The sequence below is a fragment of the Nasonia vitripennis genome, chromosome 2, assembly GCF_009193385.2.
Source record: "Nasonia vitripennis strain AsymCx chromosome 2, Nvit_psr_1.1, whole genome shotgun sequence".
Classification (NCBI taxonomy): Eukaryota; Metazoa; Arthropoda; class Insecta; order Hymenoptera; family Pteromalidae; genus Nasonia; species Nasonia vitripennis.
The window spans coordinates 18886112-18909608 of record NC_045758.1 but is presented as its reverse complement, the minus strand read 5'-3'; the positions used below and the strand labels follow the sequence as shown (position 1 = coordinate 18909608).

Genomic DNA, 23497 nt, shown 5'->3' with positions numbered 1-23497 from the left:
GAAGGTACACGGAGGTTAATCGGACACTCTCGATCGAGCGCGCAGCGCGCCTCGACATATCCGCATATCGTCGCACTTACCACACCGATGCCCTCGAGCGCGAAGATGGCGATTCCGAAGAAGAGCGGCATCTCCGTGATGCTCGCGACCGGCCTGACCGTGGAGACGGCCGGCAGGTCGGTGAAGATGTAGTAGAAGGTGATCCCCAGGCCGGCGGCGATGAGGCCGTTGGCCACCATGGAGAAGGGGGCCAGGTACTTGAGGTTCCTCACGAGCGAGAAGACGATCAGCAGGGGGAGCAGCATGGCCATGTAGATCCTCAGGTCCATGTGGTGCTCGGGCGGGGTGTAGAACTCGACGACCTGCTTCACGTTCTGCGAGACGAAGAGCACGTAGACGCAGCAGCAGCCCACGAGGTCCAGCACGAGGAACGAGTTGATCGTGGCCCTGCGACGAGACAAGCAAAGCCGCATTTATTGTGCGAAGCTGCGCTACATGTATATAATAACTACGCAGGATACTCACTTGGCAAGCCTGGCGTACTTCTGGACCGGCTCGGGCCCGATGAGGAAGGCCGCCTCGGCGACCTCCGCGAAGCCGAGGCTCGGCGTCTGCGTCCGCCTGCAGAGCACGTGGGCGCACTTGACCAGTATGTGCACGCAGTAGGTGCAGACGGCCCCGATGAAGAAGGTGGCGAAGAGGCCGAAGAAGAGGCCGGCGCTCTTGAAGGCCGCGGGCATCGCCAGGATGCCCGAGCCCAGGCTACCCTTGAGCAGGTGGATCAGGGTGTCCATGTCGCTGGTCGGGTGGGCCAGCTTCCGGTGCTCGAACGGGTTGTAGAGGGCCGCCTCCTCGTCGTTCGGCCGCTCGACCAGCGGCAGCGTCGAGCCATTCGTCAGCGTGATGGGCACCTCGTTTTTCTCGCACTTGTATCTGTAATGCAAAGCCGATCAGTACGGGCCGCACTTGGGGCTCCTCGTGCGCTCGGTCGCGCCCCCCTCGAGAATGCGAGTCTCCTATCTGATGCGCATGGTATATCGAGCCTCTCCGCGCACTTGCTTGCATTTTGCCGCCAACATCGGGCGCCGTTACAACGATCTTGGCTCTCGAACTCGCTGTGTGTGCGTAGTGTGTGAGATAGTATTGTGCAAAGTGTGTGTACGATAACGATGAAGAATGATTTTAGAAACTGCGGCAAAGCTGCACGCGCGATCCCACACGGGGCAGAGTTGACAAACCCGAGAGCGTCAGCTGTGTGTGTGCGCGTATGTGTGTGTGTGTGTGTGTGGGTGTGTGCGCGCGCGCGTGTGTAATGTATGGACAACGACATGGTGGACAGAGGCTCAAGCAAGTAGAAAGCAAAAACTGCTGAGAAGGTCTCGATACTCGCACGGTGCGCAACCCCTTCGTAAGAGCTACCCTCAACCTCAACTGCACCCATTGCTCAATCTCTCGCTCTCGCTCTCGACCAGGCAAAGCTCGCTCCGTGCATCGAAATTTATACGCGACACACTGTCCCGGCGCGGCGTGCAAGAGAAAAACAAGCATTCCCCCGCGCGCTGTTTTTTCTGTCGATTAGCGCGCGCGAGGCATCGCGGAGCGATGAGGAATTCAAGGTTGAACGTGCATTTTCAGCGACGAGTCGACTTAATCACGACTCCAAGCACTTTTCTCTCTCTCTCTCTCTCTCTCTCTCTCTCTCTCTCTCTCTCTCTCGACGCCGATAAAAACTCCTTTCGCGCGCGCTTCCTCGCGGAAAATGTCGAGGTCGGCCGAACTGGAAACTGTCGACGGAGAGAGAGAGAGAGAGAGAGAGAGAGAGAGAGAGAGACGCGGTTGCACAACGACTAATCCGCGTGAAAGCACATCGCGCGCTGTATTTCGAGAGAGAAATTTCGGAAAGAGCGCGACGACGGATTCCAGGAAAGCCCTCGGCGACATTTTCTATTCTTACGACTTTTCGGCGTATTTATAGCCGGCGCGTTTAAAGTCGCAATCCGCTCTATAAATATGTAGACGCACGTGTGCGAGTGTGTGCGTGCACGAGGGAGACGGAGAGAAAGACGCCTCTGAGCGACCTAAAAATATGTTTTTCCTCTTTGCGCGAGATTAGTGCATACGCGAGCGAGCACTATATAGGATTGCTCCTTCCTGTGTACATACATCGGCAGCCCCGACGCGGCGCGTTTGTCCATCTGATTAGACGCTTGTTATGCCGGGCCGTGCGCTTACATTATAGACGCGCGCCAATTTCGGATGCATTTATGCCGCGTGCGCGCCTATCGCGGAATCTTCGCGTAAACAGATCGTCGAAACGAATATTTTCCACGAATCTCCGTCGCCGCGAAGTAGATAGAAAAATGCGCCTAGGTTGCGCGTCGCTCGAGTTTCAGCTCGCGCGTCGCAGGAATTCGCTCGCGCATCGAATCCTCCGCTACGCCGTAAACCAAAGTGGAGCGCGCAAACACGGCGAGGCCGCGTGACATTGAGAGGAGACGAAAAAAAGCACGGATGCGCGTCGAGGGAAGCCAGCAGGCGCTTATTTTCCAACCATCTCTCACCGATTGGCCCGAGCCCAGAATCCGCGAAAAGTATATGTGTGAGAGAATAGGACACGGCAGAGCAAGCGAGTTACGCGAGGTGTGCTTTGTTTGAAAATGAACGTATGGGACAAGCAAAAGCCGTGCCGAAAGCTCTCCCAAAGCTCCCTGATGTGCGAGCCACACCAGCAGAGGCACGACACGGTCGATCTTTCACTCTGTGCTATCTCGCCCGCGCTGTACAGCATATCGCCTATAATCGCGATGAACCGGCGCACAGGACAGCTGTCCGACGACTCATTCTCGCTCTGCACACATTATGCATCGCTCCAAACACGTCCCATGATCGCTCAGCCCTCTCGGCCTCTCACTCTCTGCGCGCGCAGATACGACAGTACCAGTAGTAACAGTATAATATATCATAGCATATAGTAGATAATAATAACAAGTATAGATAAATATAAAAAATATTCGATATTATTATAGAGATATTAAAGTTTTACGTAATTGTAAAGGTAATGGCGTGTAGGTACCCATTCGAGGTGCGGTTCTCACTCCTTTACAGCTGTGTGGAGAGAGAGCTTTCTCCAAGTCGCTGAAGAAAGCTCGCTTGGTTCGACTCTGAAGAGAGTCTCGGTCTGTGTGTGTCTCGCGCTCTCTCTCTCTCTCTCTCTCTCTCTCTCGCTCGCTCTCTATCTCTCTATCTCTCTCTCTCTCGACACGTGACGAAAGACGGGCCTATGTCACGCATCTCACACCGGTAGAGAAGGTAGCACTGCTCGACCACCGCACTGCATCACCGACGCAGTACGACGACGAAGACTAGCCCTCCGTCTGCAGTGCTTTACACACTACGCTCTTATAAGCATAGTTACTGTTCCGTACTTGGCACTTCACAACTATTACAACAGTATGCAGGCTTGCCCGCCTCTCTTTCTTTCTCTCTTTCTTTTTTCTCATCACACTGCATCTACAATATATGTATATATATAAAATATGCCCATCGTATACAATTACACATCATCAAAGAGACTTGGCTGTTTCGCGCGTATTGTTACATCGTTATGTCGTGCTGCTGTTCCTGTGTCGAGCGTGTATGCGATAATATAGTAATATAGTAATATAGTAATATAGTAATATAGTAATAGTCGTCGACTGCTCGCGTAGCGAATGCGAAGCTTCGAACCCGCGCGAAAGTCTCTATCGTCTCGTTCAAGTCGCCGCGACAATTGATCCATGTAACGAAGCTAGACTCGAGTACACAGCAATATAGTGAGACAAGACGTAATGCAAGTTGCGATGTGCGGGTCAAGTCCGTCTATCCGCGCCGCGAGTGGTCGTGTATCCTATACATCTGCACAGTTCTCGTATAAGCCCCTTTCTCTTTGATTTACAATTAACATTCATCGCATGATCATTTATTCTCTCATTTGTGTTTTTTCATTATTTAGCTACATCGTTTCGCAGAGCACTTTCATAGAGCCCGGACTCTTTATACGCACGTCTGGAATCATATAAATGCACATATTATACAGTAAAAACAAGATTTCTGCCATATCATTCAGCCATATGGGAGTAAATAAACACTATACGCTTCTCATCGCATACCGCATGATCCCCGCAATCAAGAGCATTTTCAGCCAATTGCTTCGAAGATCCATACTCGCAACGTTTTTCTCGCCGCTGTCGTTGCCGGCAGTGCCACTCGCTGCACGATCGTCTCAGTCGAAATCAAGTTGGAAAATCGTTCCTATTGTCTCTATATTTGTATTCTCGCAGCGCTTCGGGGCTAACTCTTCGCAGACGCAGAAATTTGCGCAGAAGCGATAAGCACACAGCTTGTCAAGCAAAACGTTTTCATCAAAGTGAAGAAAGAAAAACAGATGTCATGATTGCTCGGTTCGCATTGAACTTTATTACACTCAGCACGATTTCACCACGGAAAATGCTTTGATTCGATTCGTGCGTTATCAACAGACAAACTCGTTGCGCCGTACTATCGGCACGCGATATACTTGTCACCTACAATTTGCGCGTTACGTATAGCGATGACTCCGACATAAGCTGTTCAAGCTTCATGCTGTATGTTCTGGTTTCATGCCGCGCGTCGTTTTGAAAAATGGGAATGATTCGATGACTCGTTTTGAAGCGTTTAGAAAACCAATGCGAGTTAGTGCTCGAGAGCGTCACTATTCGCTTTTTCATCACTAACAAGCAGATAAGACGCAGTTTGTGATGTCGATCGACTGCGAGCGAAAAAAGTGAAAAAAATACGTGGCAATGGCAACAACAGCGTGTGTGAGAAGACGAAAATCGCAAAGCGTTTCAGGACCGAAAGCCGCTCGGCGTCGTGACGCGAAAGCCGTCGCAAGGAGCGCTGCAGCTGTTCATCATCCCTGTTGACTTTTCCAAAATTTTTATTTTCTCTCTCTCTCTCTCTCTCTCTCTCTCTCTCTCTCTCTCTCTCTCTCTCTTTCTCCACGACGAGCGGAGACACATTCTTCTGCGCACCACAGACTCCCACGCGAGTAGCACACATTTTTAGCTCGCGGCATTCACTTGGCCTCAAGCCATTACGCGCCCCAACTAGTATAATATCAACCGTTTGACGTAAGCCAGGCCGTTATTGCATCGCAAACTCCTGCATAATAATGACGGACTATAAATAATAATAAATCTATCTATCTATCTCTAGAGAGAGAGAGAGAGAGAGAGAGAGAGAGAGGCGCGCGCGCGAGCTACTGCGCCTGTATCAAGGCATTCTTCAAGCTAATTTTTGCATCCAGTTTTAACGGTTCGACGAGGTGAGCACACTCCGTAAAAACGCGATTATTCAAACCGATACGGATAATATTCATGAAGTTTTTCTCTTCGATACGAGCTTGCAGGAGGTTGATGAAATAATAAAAAAAAAACACTTTCCGATTGCACAAGCGAGATTTCAATAGGTTGTCATTTCAGCTCGGAATCTACGAGGAAAAATCAAGCCCGACAGGATTTACGTGCAAAGCATCTGGTGTGTATCGCCAGCTACATCGATAATTCGCGGCAACATGCTATTATGGAACTTGTAATTTCTCAAGCGAACATGCACAACTGTGCTATAGCACAGGCAGTAGTAATGAAGCGGCGACGAGGCGGCCTTGCACACGGGGACGTTCAGACCTGCGAAAAATCACTTTCATTCACTCAGCGCACCATGTCGGAAAATCCACTCCAAAATACAGCAAACAGATGGATGATGTAGCTGCGCTCCTTGAGCTTTGGCGCCGCGGCGGACGAACGACCTTGGTAACGATTCGCCGAACTCTACCCTGGCGATCAGGCGGTATGCGTGTTTTGTACGTTGATATTTGTTGATCGATCATATTATGCATATGTAAATGGACATTGAAAGTAAGGGGAAAAGAGCAACGCGATAAATTCAACGAGCGCTAATAAGTTAAAGGAAGAAAAAAAAAACAAAAACTCTTTTGACATTTAGACATTGTGATGATGGGAAGAAAAAGAAATTGCACAATATATATATATATGATCCTCGAGAGTCACTCACGTTTGCTTGAGCAATTTGGATTTGGCAAGAAAGCAATGGTGATGATTGGTCGCAGATGTAGAGTGATTCGCTCGACTCGAGCGTTGACCGGTTCATTCGTGTCGGTTTTTTTAGAACTTTCTTTTCTTTGTTCGTTAATGGAAAAGTTAACACTTACTTGACAAGCACCATGTCCGACAGTTCGGTTTTCACCCCATGCTTCTTTGGGTCGTACTCGGCAATCATCGGGCGCATTTGCGTTTTCTGCAACAAACAATTCCAGCGTCAGCATCGAACGAGTATACGTCGATCATAAACAATGACTATAAATCTACATTATTCTAGCGCAGTGGTGAGACGTCGCGAATTAAAAAAACGCGATGATACATCCAACTATTTCCAAACGTCCGTTGCCATAGACTGTTTACAATACGGCGATGACAATAACGGGAATAATATAGGCGTGACTTCGTGCGCGCATGAATCAGTGTCTCAAAAAAAGTATGGCACGCAGACGTAACTCGCGAAAGCATAATATACCGAGCGAATGCCGAGCGAATAAATCTCGGCAGTCGTTTGCGCAAGCTCGTCGCCGGATCAAAGAATCAAAATCAAAAGCTGAGAATGCATCGTGTCGGCGTCGATTAAGACAGGCCTCGCGAGGCTTGACAGCCGCGCCTCGTAGGATGTAGGTGAGATAGCATCAAGGGAAAGAAAGAGTGTCGTCCCGTGTGCCAAAGAGCGGCGGTGGCGGCGCGCGGGACTTGGCACCGCGGCCAAGTTTTGGAAAAAGAGCGCGCGCGCGCGCGAGGCGCCCCGAGTGTATACGCGCACGCGCACGTGCTATGCTCGCTATAATTAATTCGGAGACGCTGCCGACCGCGAAAGCTCCCTCCCCCGTTCTCGCGGCAGCGGTACTTTTTTTCTCTTGCTTCATTGTTTTTTACGCGCGCACCTATGCGACTGTGCTCGTGGGAGCACTACAGTGGGCGGCGATGGCAGCGGAAGCGATTTGCTGCTCGATGATTTACGCGCCCGCGCGAGAGAGCGTGAGTCTCCGCTCTGGTATGCTCCGAGCCGCTGCGTGCGGCTTTATTGGGACTTTGCGCACACACACACACACACACACACAATGGATCCGACCAAAATATTTGTTGTTATTATTAGTTGCCGAGCCGCGATGGCGCGATTGTTCTTGAGCGAACCTCCGAAGCAGCAGCCTCTGGAAGGGCCCGGCGGCGAGGCAGTGGGCAACGTTTGCAAGAGAGGCGATGAGAGCAGGTAGGAAGAGTCAGATAGGCTTGAATAGTACTTGAAAAGGGTGATAACCGTTTTGTGGGGTTTGTCGCCCGCTGAGATCGACGAAAGGGCGTTCATCTCGACGCCCCAGTCGCTGCCGTTCAGGCTCGGGCTGCTCATGCTGATCCTGGCGCACTACGGTCACCCGAGCCCTCGTACACTCGTCGCTGCTGCAGGCGGCTCGCTGTGCTTCTGGTAGCGGCGGTGGCGCACTTGTTTCCTTCACTAGGCCGGGAGTCGCTGCACCTTCGACGACGCGTATGCCTGATCACGTAACAATCGCGCGTGCAAAAAACTTTCAGAGCAGCAGCGGCATCTCGCAAGCTCGCAAGCTCCGTGTCCGAGGGAGAAACCGTCAGCGGCAGCGGCAGCGGCAGCGGCAGCAGCAGCACAGTAGGCACACACTCGATCCGCAGTCGGCGGCGGCCGCGCGCACAGTAATAGCATCCACTCGGCTACACTCGCACCGGGAAGCAGCAGCGGCGGCGGCGGTGGCGGCGCAACAAGTAGCGCGAGCGAGCGCCGCGAGAACACTTGGCTCCGAGCTAGAGCTGCGACTGCGGGCTCGGAGAGCCGTCGCGGCGACGCACAATCTCGCGGATGGCTGCCAAAAAGCTCGAAGCGCTTGCCCCGAGGACGAGGTTCCTCTTCGCACGCGCTGCCCCTCTCTCGGAACCGGAAAGAGCGAATAGAAGCGAGCAGAAAAGCGTCGACGTGGAGCGCAGCCGCAGGTGAATTGCGCACGACTACCGGCCGCGGCGGCATCGGAGCGGCGCGCACGAATTGCACTGACCTCGCGTCAGCGATAATGCGCGCGCGAGCGAATCGTCGCCCCCGTCGCTGCGTGCGTGCGTATGAAGTACGGAGGAAGAAAGGAGACCGCGGGTCGTGGGAGAATGCGCGCGCTGGCTCGCGTTTTTTCCACGAGGCGGGCTTCGCGCGATTCGCGCCGCCGCCGGGTAGTTTTCCGATCGCGAGCCCGGCTTCTCCAATACCGGGCTGGTGTGTTACACGGCGATGCTTGCCGCTAGTTTTTACGAGTGCGCGCCGACGCCGTTAATCTCCGACTCTGCCGAATCGTAAAAAGTGGAGCGCTCGATGATAACCGCTACTTGTGCAGCTCTCGCGGCGCGACTATTTCAAGAGCGCGCTTCTTGCCGCGCCTTTTTTTCCTCTCTCTCTCTCTCTCTCTCTCTCTCTCTCTCTCTCTCTCTCTCTCTCTCTCTCTCTAATATATCTCTAATTATGCATTATACAAGCAGCTCCAAGTCCGGGGAAAAACGTATAGTGGATGAAAACCATTTCCCGGTGTGCACGTGAATGAGTGGCCCGGAACTTAGCCTCCAATTACGCTCGATTCGGGTCAAGTCATTCATACTTCCTATGAAACACGCGCGTTACGTCCGACTCGCCGCGCTGCAGGCTCTACCTTAATACGCTCCCAGCCGAGGTCAATATAATTAAAGCAAAGCAATAAATGCGCTTACTGCGCGACGTCTCAATTGGAGCTTTCGACGTTTCTTTGTCACGCTTTAACGCATATGCGCTGCGGTCCCGCGTTGACCGCTGCTTCCTCGCGAAGAAATGCGGCAAAATATAGTGTTGTTCATTTTCGATTCGAAAATACACACTATTCGCCGTGTTTCTTGCGACAAACAGCTCGCAGCTCGTGACGGAGAGGCAGTTTACGTTACTTTCGTGCAGAAATTAACAGACACTCGCACGGCCCATCAAATATTGAAACGTCGCTTTCGTCAGCAATGTACTAACGACGAGTAACGCGTGAACATGCATTGAAAGCCTAAAAACAGCTCGCTAGTGTTTAGAGTCATCAAGCGCAGCTGACATTCGCGGAAAGGTTTCATTTTTAAATCCAGCGCGTGCAATTCTTCAAATGCCTTGCAACGCATGCTCGCAATCGGACAAGGAAACGCTGGACAATCACTTTTCAGGCCAAGCTTCTAATGCGTGAAATCTCGAAGGAAATTAAATTTATAGCCGTTACGTAAAGATCATTATACCGGCGCGATGTAGAATAGCAAGGATGTCTTTAAGGTAATGAATCGCTAATGCTCTTCTAATCGATTATATAAACCGATCGATGATATGTGCTGAGACAATGAGGGACGATAAGATTGAAATTTGATAAACGCTTTGTTTACGCAAGACGGTTGCGTCTGATATCTGCGCGATTGCCATACAGCTATGCAGGTTGCCTGTAAACCGTAACAATTGTATACGGAAACAAATTTGTTGATCGAAGTAAAACAGCGTTCGGAGAACGTTTGAACGAACTCGGATCTATTAATGCGCGGCGGCGATAATTCGGAAGTGATTCATTGCCCCAGAGGAAACTAGGTATGAATGACAAAAAGGTCCCTGACCGACTTACGATTCGCTCTCCGCGCGCTGATTGTGATTAGAGTTGCGGGCATTATTCCGTCGCGACACGTGCTCAAAGTGCATCAACGCGCATGTAAGGGCTGTGGAGCGAGCTTTGAGAGCGAGCGGTCATTGATCGCGCCTCTAGGGTCCCCAGGGCTGGATCTAGTTTGCACCGGTCTACGCGCCGCCTAGCCGAGCGGTTCCGCCGTGGGTGCTGCCCGATGTATTACGGCGCGTATATAGGTGTATATTCAGCGATCGTAGCAGCCGCGCGACGAGTTCGACGGAGACGCTGGCTAAAAATACAGACGTGAAATACGGAGCGGTGCACGGCCGCAGTTTAGTTTTCCGAGCGAGAGAGAACTCCGTCTCGCTGCTCGCGCGCAGCTATATCGCGTTCCTTGCGGTCATTCTCGGCCAGAGATTTCTAATTCTGCACCAGCGGCTCTCCAGACTGCGCCGTGTCTATTTTCGATTCGAGAGAGCGTCTCTGTTGCGCTGTAGCTAACCGTACGGCCGTTGAGGGAGAGAGAGAGAGAGAGAAAGAGAGAGACACACAAAAGTGATCGCTCTGCCAACAATCGGCAAGCCCGCGAGCGATTTGTTGATCTCGTTCCCCACTCCGGCTTCCTGCAGCTGTCCTGAGGTTATTTACAGTAAACAAATAAATAGCCAGCTATCTCGAAAATATCTTTACTTTGCCGATTTCTTTCATTAACGCGCGAACTCATTCACCTGCGTATACTGGCACTTTTTTCCCTTACGATCGCACGAGGCTTGCCCGAAAGCCGCGCGATTCTCGACTTGCTTTTTGAATTAGCACCGATTAACGCGCGCTATTCTTGCTTCCCGAGAAAATATGTCTGTGACGCGAAAGAGTATACGATGCATATCAATCTTTCGAGCTCATTCGTCTTGTTTGGTTAGCACGTAAACTATGAATCCCACCTGGGCGCAAAATAAAATCGAGTGTGCAAGCTCGAATACACGCGTAGAATGAACTATCTACCTGCAGTGGAAGTAATTAGTCAAATAGTGAAGATGATATATTGCCCAAGAGAAGGGTGGTGAAGAGGGGCCTTCGAAGCTAATCAAGCTCAGCGTGCAGTTTTTATTGAAACCGAATCAATGGCAAAATTCAAGGGTACAAGGGCACCGTTTATTGGCTATAATACATTATACTGGCTATAGTAGTTGACCGACACTAATGAAAATGAGGAAATCTTTCAATATCGAAACTTATTCAAGTTCAAAATTTGTTTTTGAAACGAAGTCGCGTGCCGAATAGCAAAAGCTACCATATTGATCGCAATAATTGCAGTCGTTGAATGCATAGAAATTTTAATAACGCTACCTGATACGAGGAAAAATTTCTATAATGTACCGTCCAATTATCATTTAAATTCTCGTGTCGTTTCTTAGAAAAAAAAGCAACTGATAACGGCCTATTTTTACCAATGTATTTTAGTCTGTTTGCATAACACTGGAACCAACTCGTTTCCGTTTGTCGTATATTACACACATGCGACGAGGACGAAAAGTATTTATTCAAATGAAGATAGACATTACATCACCTCGATAAATAAATCAACCGACTGAATGGAAGCGACATGCGACGTCACAGATGTGAGATTGCTGCTATACGTCACTGCGCGAAATTGCACAAGTGTGTGAAAAGAAACAAAAACTTTAGTCATTACTTATAAAGCGACACTGAAATAAGCTCCGCTGAAGGGATACCGAGCGATAAGTATTGCGCGGCCGATAAAAAAAGCGCGCGCCTCGTCATACCCGCTGATAAGGTCTCTAGACATTAAACGTGAACACGCATACACACGCGCAGCCGCGCACGTAAATATGTACAGACCCGGACGATTGTATGTCTGGTTCTTCCGCGATGACAGACAGTCGACCGTACTATATATTATACACACAACGAAACGCAAAGACGCCGCAGTATTATAGATGAGCGCGTATTCTCCGCGGCTACCCATTAACTTGTTCTTAACCCTATTGGAAAAATACAGGAGTCGAGTTGAGATCGTTTCGTTACCCAACACAGCAACTTATTGTCAACGCGGTCTGCACAACTAAAATACACATTAATTGTGTGTACGCAGTTGGAAAATTTTCGCATTATTTTACGACTATCGGTTCGCGGCACTATATATCCGTGCTGATCAATCAGCAGTTGCACGAAGTGTCGCATCAAATGTATCTATGTACTTAACGCGTTGCGTCAAATAGAATTGAGTCATTTCGCGGTCATTGTTTCTGCGAAATTTACGTAATATTGTTTGCGTGAAATCACTGACATTAGTTCAATTGTTCTCTCAGCCTACGATGTTTAATTCACACTGAGTTTATTCTTATTCTTGTACGTCGATTTCCTTTTTCGCAAAATACCATGTTTCCTGCGAGGATGACTCATTGTAAAGGAAAAACATGTAAGAACAAGATCAACTGCAGACTGAATAAACATCAGGTATAAACTGGTAGAAAATTGTAATTCAATTATTGTAATGCGACTCGACACGGGTGCAAGAGTATAACTATACGATAACGGAAGTAGTTGCAGGATTCGACCGACGAATATCCTGGCGTGTCATTGGCAATGGCAGTCGGCGAAGCATGAAATACAAGTAATTGACACTATCGTGATTACTTCATTGCGTGCCTCTTCCATTTCCTCTCATTTTACGGTTTCTGCGTACGATACAGAGCTTGAAATGGATCGTGGAACGTTCGAAGCGCTGCAAAGCAAAATTTTGCTAAAAGCCTGTTTGCAGATTTAAATTTAGTTTAATTTGAGATCCCGACCGATCAGCTTGTGTAAAATCGCGACAGCAACAGCGTAAACGCGTGCGCGGCGAGAGAAAACAAAAAAATTATCGCTTGTACTCTCGAGCAAAGCTCCGCCGCGACGGAATCGCGCAAATCAGAGCCGCTCGCATCACGGCAGATCGGTAGATCGGAGCGCTAATGACGGAGCTCGGTCGTAGCAATGACAAATTAGCGAACGCGTCGACGGTGTGCCAGTGATGGTTATAACCGCGTCACATCCTCATATTATCATCGGCGGCGCTGCGCGCGTCCTGTCCGCGTCGGCGGCGTTTTCTCGCTCGTTTGAATGCCTCCCCCCCCCCCCCCCCCCCCCATCGTTGGCTCGAAATTCTCCCGCTGGATTTTGCAAATCTGCGCGGTAATTCTGCCGGTCGGAAGCCACCGACTGACGATGCGTATTGCGTCCACTGCTGCAGCGCGTGCGTGTGCTCTGGCCCTGAAACGCGCGACAATTCCCCGAGAGCTAGAGTCGAGCGGTGCGCAGTAACGCTGCTCGGTAATCGCGTTGACCTTATTAATTCCGACGCAATTGTACGCGCGGCTCTCGGCCTATGCGCGATCGCAATCGGGCGAGACAAACGATTTGCACCGCTAAAGAGCACCGCATGCTTTAGATATACACGCGGACAATACTTTAATAAGTATGCATGAGACTATCGATATTATTTAATCCTCAAGCGTCCACCGTGATTACGATGATGACGATCATTAATCTCACTTATGCGAAGATTTATCAATACCCTAGCGGCGATTTGACGTTCTATCGCACTCGATCTTATCGACTGTATACATTATCGCTCAATGATGTTCGATGTTCCACCGCGATACAGAAAAGCATGTCTTGTCCAGCTTATCTCGTCGCAAATCAGAAAATGTTAAGGCCGTGGATTATAAATTAATAATGAGCATTTTATGGTCGCAGTTATAAATTTTGTAATCAAAATTTTATGAGTACACTAAAACTGATCTCTCCATGCATCAAACAATTATGTCGAGATGAGCGCGGATCTAGAACGCGATCTACATTTTCTTGGAACTTTCCAGGAAAAATATTTGCCCTCGCCTTACTCGACAAATAGAAGCTAACTGCTTTACTTCGCTTTCGGCGTTAAGCCGCGTTTAGTTTGTTATACACGCATATCAATAATGGCAAAAGTTTGTAACCTTCGCTCGTGGCGAATGCGTTACACTAACGATTTCTCGTGACATCCAGCCAGACTATACGAACTCGCTGCAAATGTCAACGTACACTTACGGAACGTTATTTTTTTCCGAGCGACGCATCAGTTCCTCTCAGGCGGAAAATGACCGCAGCTATACTAAAGTGCACAGTCAGTCCGATGTCGATGACTGGCGCGAAGGAAGAACCATGACCTTTCGCTACGACTTATCACTATAATTGATTCGAAATTCCCGAGATTAACCAACCGTAATCCATATGCAGCTCGGCGTAATGATGCGCCGGCAGCGGAAAGATTAGAAAGGAAAGTTGTATGTACGCAGAGCGCCGCTCGAGGGTAAAAGTGACGCAATTCCGAATAAATTTTCGTGCGAGACATCGAATTTCTCTGAATTTACCAATGCATCGAAATAAATAAATTATTTAACAGGATAAATCTCGCGATAATCGCACCGCGCGGCGCTCGTTGGTGCGTGAAGGAGACCATTTGTTTCCCGGCGTATGAGAAACAAAAATTTTGAAAGTCCTCGGACGGGTTTTTCGAGAAACCGAGCAGATAATAAACGGCGTGCATTATAGCGCATAAAAATGTAGGAAAAACGTATCGAAGCAGCTTCTGTGACGCAAGCGAAGCACACGTCGCTAAGTCACGTGCTCGTATCCGAGAGCCTCGAGCTCCACTACTAATATACGCGTATCATAGCCATATACGCGATGAAAAAGCAAAGAGAGCGAAGTTACGGCAAGAGAGTGGTGGCCATATTCGCGGTCGCTGACACCGAGGCGGCGCGTGCGCGCGCGATCTCGATATAAGCTGCTCTCACCATCGAGCCGATTCGCGACGCCGCCGACGATCGGGCCGATCCATTAAGATCAAGGACGACCTCAAACTAGCGAGTCGAGTGTATAATATACATGTATATACCCGCGTCGGCCAGCATGGCTATAGGTATATAGGCGCGCACGTATAGCAGAGAGCGAGTCGTTTCCGAGACGAGAGTCCGCGGAAAGGGAATATACAAGATCGGGACAGGCGCGGCGGCGCGGCGGCGCGGCGTAGCGAGCGACGCAGAAAGAAGGCCCAGCCTGCTATATTTAGAAACTCGCCGGATCCCATGCTGTGCAGCCGCGATACTTTCCCTTCACTTGAGATACGCCACGGCCAATTACGGATAGAGCTCGGCGATCGTCGCACGAAATCGCGCCTAAATCGATTTTTATTGCTGGAAGGGTCATGTGAACAGCGTTCGGCTGTCACGCGCAATGAGTGCACGCTTTATCGGCTTCATTCGACAGCGTTACACTTGGCGAATTGACGCTAACGCGCGATCAATTTTCATTCAGAATTCATAATGCGCATGTAACGGAGTTTCGTAATGCTCAGGGTTGGAACGATCAATTTGCCGATTCGAATGTGTTTTACGTTCAAACGACGCTTCGGATTAATTGAAATCTAACAATAAGTCTCGTCGCACAAAAAACTACCGACCGTTAATGGACGAAGCATAACGCTGGCATTGTTGTGCGTCACGAACGCATCTCGTTTTGTAACGCAATTCTGACCTAAGGCAAGCTCAACGTTCAAGCTATGTTGACTTTGTGCCGTTATTAGCGTTTTTCCGATAACCTCGCAAGTTTTTTTCTCGCCAGCTCCCAAGCCCAACTGGTTTCCGACGCAAAAATAAAAACGTTCTGTATCATCGCCAGACTGTTAACTTATCCGTCTGCGTTGCAGCCGACGACGGGCTACGATATACGAGAGGCGATATGGAAATTATGCGAGTGATTTTTTTTTAATCTACGTCGGTGCATAATACAGTCAGGATAAAGGTGCTCGGGTTTCCCTTTGCTCCGACGACGCACAAAGGAGATAAACCGTGTTAGGAAGTTTGCATTTCGATAAGATAGGGCAGGCCGCTAAAATTTAGCGTACATATTTGCATTCCATTTTTATGCGCTGCAGATTACTCAGTTTTTTGCCGCTCTTGAATTGCGCAGTCGCTTCTGCGCGATCGTCAGACGCGTTAAGTCAAACTTGCCGCATAATGGCGAAGTGCGTTACGAATGTACAAGAATAAATAGTCGATCTTACAATGTCACGGCGCTGTGACATTGTAACCGATCCTCAACGAGTTTGAGATTTTCGAAAAGTGAACGATCGACCTGGATATAGACTGGATCTTATCGCGGCTTTATCTCGCGAGTTCTCTCGAGGTTTGATTAATTTTTGCGAGTTTTTCTGCCCGTTCTGTATATACATATACGCATCAGAGAGTCGCTTCATTAATAGCGCGAGGGGGGCAGCATCGTCACAGGTAACATAAAACGACTCGGTCATTAGCGAATGAAAGCCGCTCTCTCGGTCGGAAGCGAACATCGAGATAATTGCAATTAGTGTAATTCGCATTCCCAATCAAGGGGAGAGAGAGAGAGAGAGAGAGAGAGAGAGAGAGAGAGAGAGAGAGAGAGAAAGAGAGAGGAGGAGGAGGAGGAGCAAAGCAGCAAAAAGCCGCGGAGATCGGAGGAGATCGCATTCCTAACCGAGTTCAGCGCGATCGCTACCTAGCAACCTATGGTGTGCATACGCGCAGGCACGGCGGGGAACACTTCGACGTCGGCGAGGAAAGGATTAAATTGCCCTGGTCCGAGAAGCTGCGCGATGGATCCGCCATGAGAGTGGAAGAAACGGGGGAGGGCAAAAACCGGCTCTCGGAAGAGGAAAACGAAACGAGACGCCGCGTAGCCGGTGTGTGTGGTGTGTGACGAGGCTCTCTCTCTCTCTCTCTCTCCTCTGCAGCTGAGCCCTCAGACCAGTCTCCGGGAGAGCCAAGGACGTTCATTATCAGCTAGTAAAAGCGCTACACGTGTGCACTGCAGTTCTCTCTCTCTCTCTCTCTCTCTCTCTCTCTCTCTCTCTCTCTCTCTCTCTCTCTCTCTTCTTTCCTCGGCGGAGAGGCGCAACTTGCGACTCGTGTGGCCTCGGGGATGGCTGCTGCAGCAGCGCAGCCTCCGCCATGTGCGCGGCACGTTGCGAGGCGGGCAGAGGAGAGAAAGAGAAAGAGAGAGAGAGAGAGAGAGAGAGAGAGAGAGAGAGAGAGAGAGAGAGAGAGAGAGGAGGAAAAGTTGACGGAGACGGCCTTCGTCGGCCTCGGAATTGCGTGCAATGTAAGTCACCGCAGACGGACTGCATGCATGTATGCATTATGGGTCTGTATCAGTGTAGCGCATGTTAACCTCTGACGCCTCAGCAGCAGGATACGCGTCGGAGTCGTTGCATCAGCGCTGCTGCCGCTTCTGCACCGGAAATTATACGACGCACGGCGCACCTAAGTATGGCTCTAATTCAACGCTGCAGCGCCGCGCGCGAATTTTCCTCCCCGGGAAGGCGCCTACTTCCAAGTCCGCGTCGCGTTATCGACGGCCGGCAATTAGAAGCTCGTTAATTGCCGCGTTGTTAAGAAAAAAAAACAGAAAAACTGACGGTCGTCCGCACAATGGGCTACGCTTCGCCGAAGAGAGCCAATTTTGCGGAAAAAGCTGGCTTCGAAAATACGGGGAAAAAACGTTCTTTTGCCTTAGCGCAAATTTATCACGCGACTCAGTTCCGTGTATACGACGGAATGCCCGATCGAATTTTTTCAACGATCGGTACGTCTCAATTTTCCTCGTTCCGCGAGCCAGCGCAGAAATTATCAGCTCCCTTCCTGCGCGCACAGGTCGCTTACGCAACCGTCAGCCTTAATGAGGTTCAATAATCCTTAAACGCGCGGCGGCAAGCTCTTCCTGCGCCCCGGCGCGGCGGGGAGGGAAGAAGCGCGGCAAAGCGATGTCGCGCGCATGCAGAATGCACTCGCGAGTGTAATGCACAGAGAGGCCAGCCGCCGCGAAAACGGAGACGCAATTGCCTTTGACCTCCGCCGTTTTGATTTTGGACCTTGCAGCAGTTTCCTCTCGCGAATGCGCAGCACTTACGTTACGTATAGCCGCGGCGAGACGGCAAGAAGAGAAAGGATGGACTGCGAATGTTACGTCGCGTTGTAAGCGCTCGCGCCAAGAAACCTTGCTGTGCTACCGAGTGCGGAGAAGCGGTACTCCTTTTTTCCACGGCGCAACTTTTATTGACTCCTTGCGCTGCATAATCATACGTGTGCGCGCATACAAAGTAACGCGAGACAGGCTACAATTAGAATCTTTTCTTCTCTCTCGCGCGCGCACATGCACGATGCATGATCACAGCTGATCGACCGATGGATTTTTCATAAATTAAGCCGGCAGGCAATTAAAAAAATTAAACGGCCGTTTATGAATGAGCCGTGAATTACAGCGAGTATATCGTCGGAGATGAATGCAAGGATAAATTTACATGGGTAATGAGCATTTCATTGGCGCAAAATAACTAACGCCTTATTCCTGCAATTCGATCGGAGAGCGAATAATAATTATTTATCTGAAAGTTCGTGCGCCCGGCGTCTGTTTACGCAAGTGCCGCGCAGGTGCGTGAGATAAGTGCATTTCCTCGTGGGTCAACAGAATAATCGACGCGACTCATCCCAGCGCGAGAGATCGAGTAAGTGCCAGCGATGCTGCGGTGAAAAGGATATCGCTGCTGCAGGCAGCTCCAGTCGATGCACGAGCGTTTGTACAGAGAGATAGAGAGAGAGAGAGAGAGAGAGAGAGAGAGAGACCGAGGAGTAGACATATGCACATATACGTATACTGGCAACGCGCGACGGAGAGTCGCGTGTGCGGCCGCAAAGAGAGAGAGAGAGAGAGAGAGAGAGAGAGAGAGAAGCCCCGCGTGTGACTTTCTATAGTCTGTTCGCAGGGCTTATAGAGGTGCGCAGCAGATATGTCAATGTACGATTTGAGGCGGCCTCGCCCCTTTGTGTGCCGTTATACACTACACACGTATTGCATATACAGCACGCGCGAGACTTGCGGAGGCACATACTCCGCCTCTAAACGAATCAATTAATTCGCACGTTGTTGCTACGTCGCCTCGTGAAAGCCAATCGAGTCGCTCGCGTCTCTCTTTCTCTCTATATCTATATGGATCCGTGACAATTTCGATCAATTACTTATAGGAAAGATTTCCGACGCGCCACTACTTATAATCGATTTCATCAAATCGTCGCCTTGACAATTTGAACATATAACACGTCGCTTCGAATTAGCGAGCGCTCTTTGTTTCGTATGTATACTCGTCAACGCACTCGTGCCGCGCTTGGCTCGTGAGATCCTCGGCTGTGTCCACAATTGGCCGAATTCGTTAGCGTATTCGTAGACGTCAGTGCTTTGGGTAGCACTGCCAACCTATTCGCTGTGAGCATAGACTATGGCGCCCTCGAAATGGTTTCTTTTCCACGTTAAATCTTATGTGCCAAAAATAGTTCGAGCGGCCGCCGTGGGCGTGATTGGTTTCTCTCTCCATAAGACCGTGTGTAAAATTGACATCAGCGCCAGCCCTCCCCTCCAAAGAGACGCACGCAGTGAACTTTGGCAGTACTGTCTAAAGCGCCACCGTCTACGAATACGCTAACGAATTCAGCCAATTGTGGACACAGCCTGCAAGACATGCATAACTTTCCTCTCGTGCGCGCGCTTACGTAATCGCGAAATCGACCCCTCGTTGGCGCTCAAATTATCTAATGAGACACTTATCGCTTGGGTTTCGCGACGTCCGGACGATAGCGAGGTCGTGTAATAAGAGCATAAACAAATTTCGACCCTCATCATCTGCAGGGCATGGCGACGCTGGATTTACGTCATTCGAACGAAGCATAAATCGCGTAGACGACGTTTACGGCTTCTTGTTCGAGCGAGAGGACGATCGATAAATTGACAAAAGCGCGCGCGCGCGCTGGATTCGCGAGAAAAAAGTAGCGACTCGATTAAATCGGGAGCGCTGAATTAAGGAGGGACGCGCAGCTGGCAGTGCGACTCGTTGATTCGTTCGCGTGTGTGGCAAAAGCGGAGAAAGAGAGAGAGAGAGAGCAACGACGCAGAAACGCATGCGAAGCGAAATGAATAGACGCGAGAGGGAGAGAGGCGAGGAGCGCGCGAGGAAAAAAGGGGGAGAAAGGAAGAGAGCGCCAGCGCGCATCAAGGTGCGGAAATTTCCACTGAGCGTTGCGAACTTTTTGCGCTTTGCCTTCTACGGACCGCGCTTACCGTATACACAAGTATCGTATTGCGCTCAAAAGTTTCTCTCGGTATTCTATACTTACGACCGATCGCTGTTTGTGCTTATGCGCCGCAAAAATCGCTTCTCTGCGTTATAGGATAAATTTATATACAGTTTGCAGGATCTCCTGGCGATCGTCTTGTGAAAGAATCTCGCGTAGCCCGCACGTGTGACCGGCCGACTTTCTCTACGAGTTCGCTCTTCGCGCTCGCATATGCTTTGTAAGGCAGTTCCGAATATTGCGCTCGGCAACGCACACACAACAGCCCGTGTGTTGACAATTGGCGTCCTTGCGTCACACGCGCGCGATGCGTCATGTCTTTGCGGTTTTTACACCGACAGTTAAAGGCGTGCCGCAGAATGTATAGCGAAACAGCGAATTGATTAGCTCAAAGTTTTCCGTTGCCTCGATACAGCTGCTATTAATACGCCAGAATCTGACACCGCGGTCATCAGGATAACGTTTGTTGTGTTATATATTTTGAAATTCGAGCCTCATGCGTGTGCGTTAAAACACCTCCTGCGTCTCGGTTGCGCGTGGCGAATTCTTCTGTCCGAATGGCCAACCGTCGCATTGCGCGAGCCGCTTTTTATCGAGAGCGATTTTTTATGCGTGACATTTTTTTCCAAACAACGAGTATCTTCGACGTGCGCTCGAAACGCGATGTGTCAAATTTTGTTGTGCTTTGGACATCGGACGTGAGGCGACATTTTTCAAGCTGCGAACGCGGCATTTTTACGCTTTTGCAACCTCGGGTTATTTTCCCTGCACACCTCTACGTAAATACAGAGAATAATCATTTGAAAAAATATTGCACAGCTCGCATTCACCGGGAAAAAAGCGGCGTCTGCGGAAATTCGTAATTATGCTTTCCTGACATTGTCAAATGATTCTGCCAATCTTTCAATTTCTCAGACAGGAAATCGCACACTTGTGACGCTCATCGATGTTGGATTGTAAACGCGGCACTCAAAATATTATTCTCGCAAAAACGAACGACGAACGCTTTTCATAGACCGTGCATACAGTGCATTTACGCTGCATTAAAATAAAAAATAGCCTCTTCATTGAATCTGGCGACCGCGTAAATCGTTAAGTTGTTCATTGCCGAGCTAAGGTTTTAGAAAACGAATCACCGCGGCAAACGGCCGACCTTTGATTTTTTTAAGAGCCTTCATACGAGAATCATCAAGAACCAATACTCGAGGGGCGACGAATTCGAGGAAAAATCCGGCGCCACGGGCATGAATGTATACAGTGTACACAATGAGCGAGATATAGCGAACGTTCACGAGACACGCAAAAAGGGGAGACCGCGAGCCGGCAAAAAAGAAGCCTGAAATCCCGAGAGAAAAAAACGTACGCGGGAGTTTCACCGAAGACTAAGTATACAGCGCTGCTCTCATTCCTCTCACGGCATTATGATACAGCTCGCGCAAGGATAATCGCGCGCAGACAATACCGTCTCGGCAGCGATCTTTAATCCGAGCCACAAGCAACTAAAACAGACGCGAAAGTATAACGACGGAGGTGAAATCCACTTAGGGCATTTGGAGAACACAGTGCGCGCACGCATCGCTCTTCGCCGCAGGTATACACTACACACACTACACACACACACACACACACGCGCGCGCGCGCGCGCTTATCGGTGTGTGTACAGTACAACAGTGTGCGGAGAAGCCGCGGCGCTGACCCGCATAGCGTCCGTTGACGCGGTTTTCAATCGGAAGAGCCCCTCTCTCTATCTTTAGCGCGACGGCGCACAGGGAAAAAAGACTCGGCCGAATTCGAATTTTCAAAAGCGGACGAGTACGACGTCGGTGCATTGTACTCGGCGGACAATAAATGCAGCTGAGCCGAGCGTGGACCTCTGCGGCATATATAAGTACACACACCGCTGGAGCAGGTTTCGAGTGCCTTTTTACACGTGTTATCTGCGGAGATTACTCGCATTCCTCGAGCCGCGCTGAACGTGGCGGAGTACGATCGATACCGATCGACTTAAAAAAGAGGTTCGTGAACTCGACATGCATGTGCTTATAACTATTTCGAAACGGCTCTCCGGCTTTGAGACTTAACGAAAGTATAATCCGCCGGTGCACGCCATATCAGTACACCAAATCACGACCCTTATCTGCGCCTCCGGCGATACACGAGCACACGCGAGCAATAATATCAGAGGAATGAAGTCGTGTGTAAACTTTCAGTGTCAATAATCACGATAACACACGTGGTGTCGCTTTACGTCCTTTGAGGCGCGAGCGCGTATACGTTACAAAAATGCTAGCTCGAATTTTGAACTCCGACCAAGTTCGCCGCTCTCTCGGAACGTTACGAGCGTTGTGGGTATAGGTATGTACCCGCCGCATGTTTTGGGCGCACTTACAGTAGAAGCTTAATTCTGAAAAATTCTAAGGCGAGCTCCCGGCGCTCGAGTGCAAAGAGCCGAGTAGCATAGCAACGCGCGCTGAAAAACAAGAAAAGCGGCCGCTGCTGCGAGAAGGCAAGCGCTTGTACCCTACTGCAGACTACTTAGTTTATTACGAGAGAAAGAGCAGCACAAAGACTCACCTTAAAGTTGCCCCCGTGCACGGGAAGGGTGTCCTCGCTCCTCCGCGACATCCTGGCGTCCGAAAGTCAAGGGAAGTAGCACTGGCGAAAGGAGACTGGAGAGGTCGATGAAGATCGTCGTCCTGCAGCTGCGAGTGCTAGTGACTTATATCGCTTGCCGATCCGACGATAGCGGCAGGGCAACACACACAGTCGGCTCTTCCTCAACGGCTCGGCTCGACTCGTCAGTCGTCGGTCGTCCCGCTCTATTATCTCTTTTCTCCGTCTCTCTCCCCGCGCAGCTATCGCTATCCCTCTCGCGCCGCGAGACAGGCCGTACTGCACACCCACACGCGCGAGTCCTCCGTCCGTGCGATTGCTCGGCCTCCCCCTTGCGTTTTTTTCCTTTTCGACACACGCCTCTCTTCTCCGCGTTCCGCGCTCTGCCGCTCCTCTGCTGCGCGAGTGCGTGAGAGAGCGTGTGCGTGCTGCTGGCGCACCGCCGCGAATCGATATGTGTGTATGCGTATGCGTGTGTGTGTGTGTGTGTGTGTGTGTGTGTGTGTGTGTAGCGCGGGTGGCGGATGAGTTTTGGCCGAGCACGTGCGCGCCGCCGACGAAGTCGGAAAGGAGGAAAGAGAGAGCGACGGATTTCGGTGAATGCGCTTCTCGGCGTTGACGAGTGCGTTGGCTCGGGAGAGAGTGCAGATGAACAAACGGGACGCGATCGCAACTCGAGAGCGAGAGTCGATCGCGCGCTAGCAGCTCCCGACGTAGAATGAAAACCGCGAGCGCGCAACGTGCGGGAGGAAGCGCAGCGCCGCCGCCGTGAAAAGAGCCGGCGCCCCCACCAGACCAGAGCAACGAGTCGCCCCCCGCCACCACCGCCGACCGAGCGCCCCTACTCCCGCTCGCTCGGCTGCACCATGTGTGTCGTGTGTGCGCAGGCTGGACTGCACGATACTTATTCCATGGCTCT

At 50.4% G+C, this 23497-nt stretch overlaps 1 protein-coding gene across 6 annotated transcripts in view; it reads right to left on the bottom strand.

Annotated features, from left to right (window-relative positions):
• The window catches only part of LOC100120084 (proton-coupled amino acid transporter-like protein pathetic), a 26077-nt gene extending 2732 nt beyond the window's left edge, over positions 1 to 23345 (bottom strand). The window contains exons 1-5 of one of the 6 annotated variants that reach the window (XM_031923605.2): positions 22540 to 22650; positions 7402 to 7617; positions 6251 to 6336; positions 526 to 933; positions 81 to 447 (exon numbers count right to left, since the gene is read on the bottom strand). In XM_031923605.2, the coding sequence (XP_031779465.1) occupies positions 81 to 447; positions 526 to 933; positions 6251 to 6336; positions 7402 to 7491 (951 nt within the window). In that variant the 5' untranslated portion in view covers positions 7492 to 7617; positions 22540 to 22650. The other 5 variants (XM_008207547.4, XM_001603710.6, XM_032596861.1 and 2 more) reach the window with 5 other exon arrangements.
• Between the last annotated feature and the right edge of the window lie 152 nt (positions 23346 to 23497).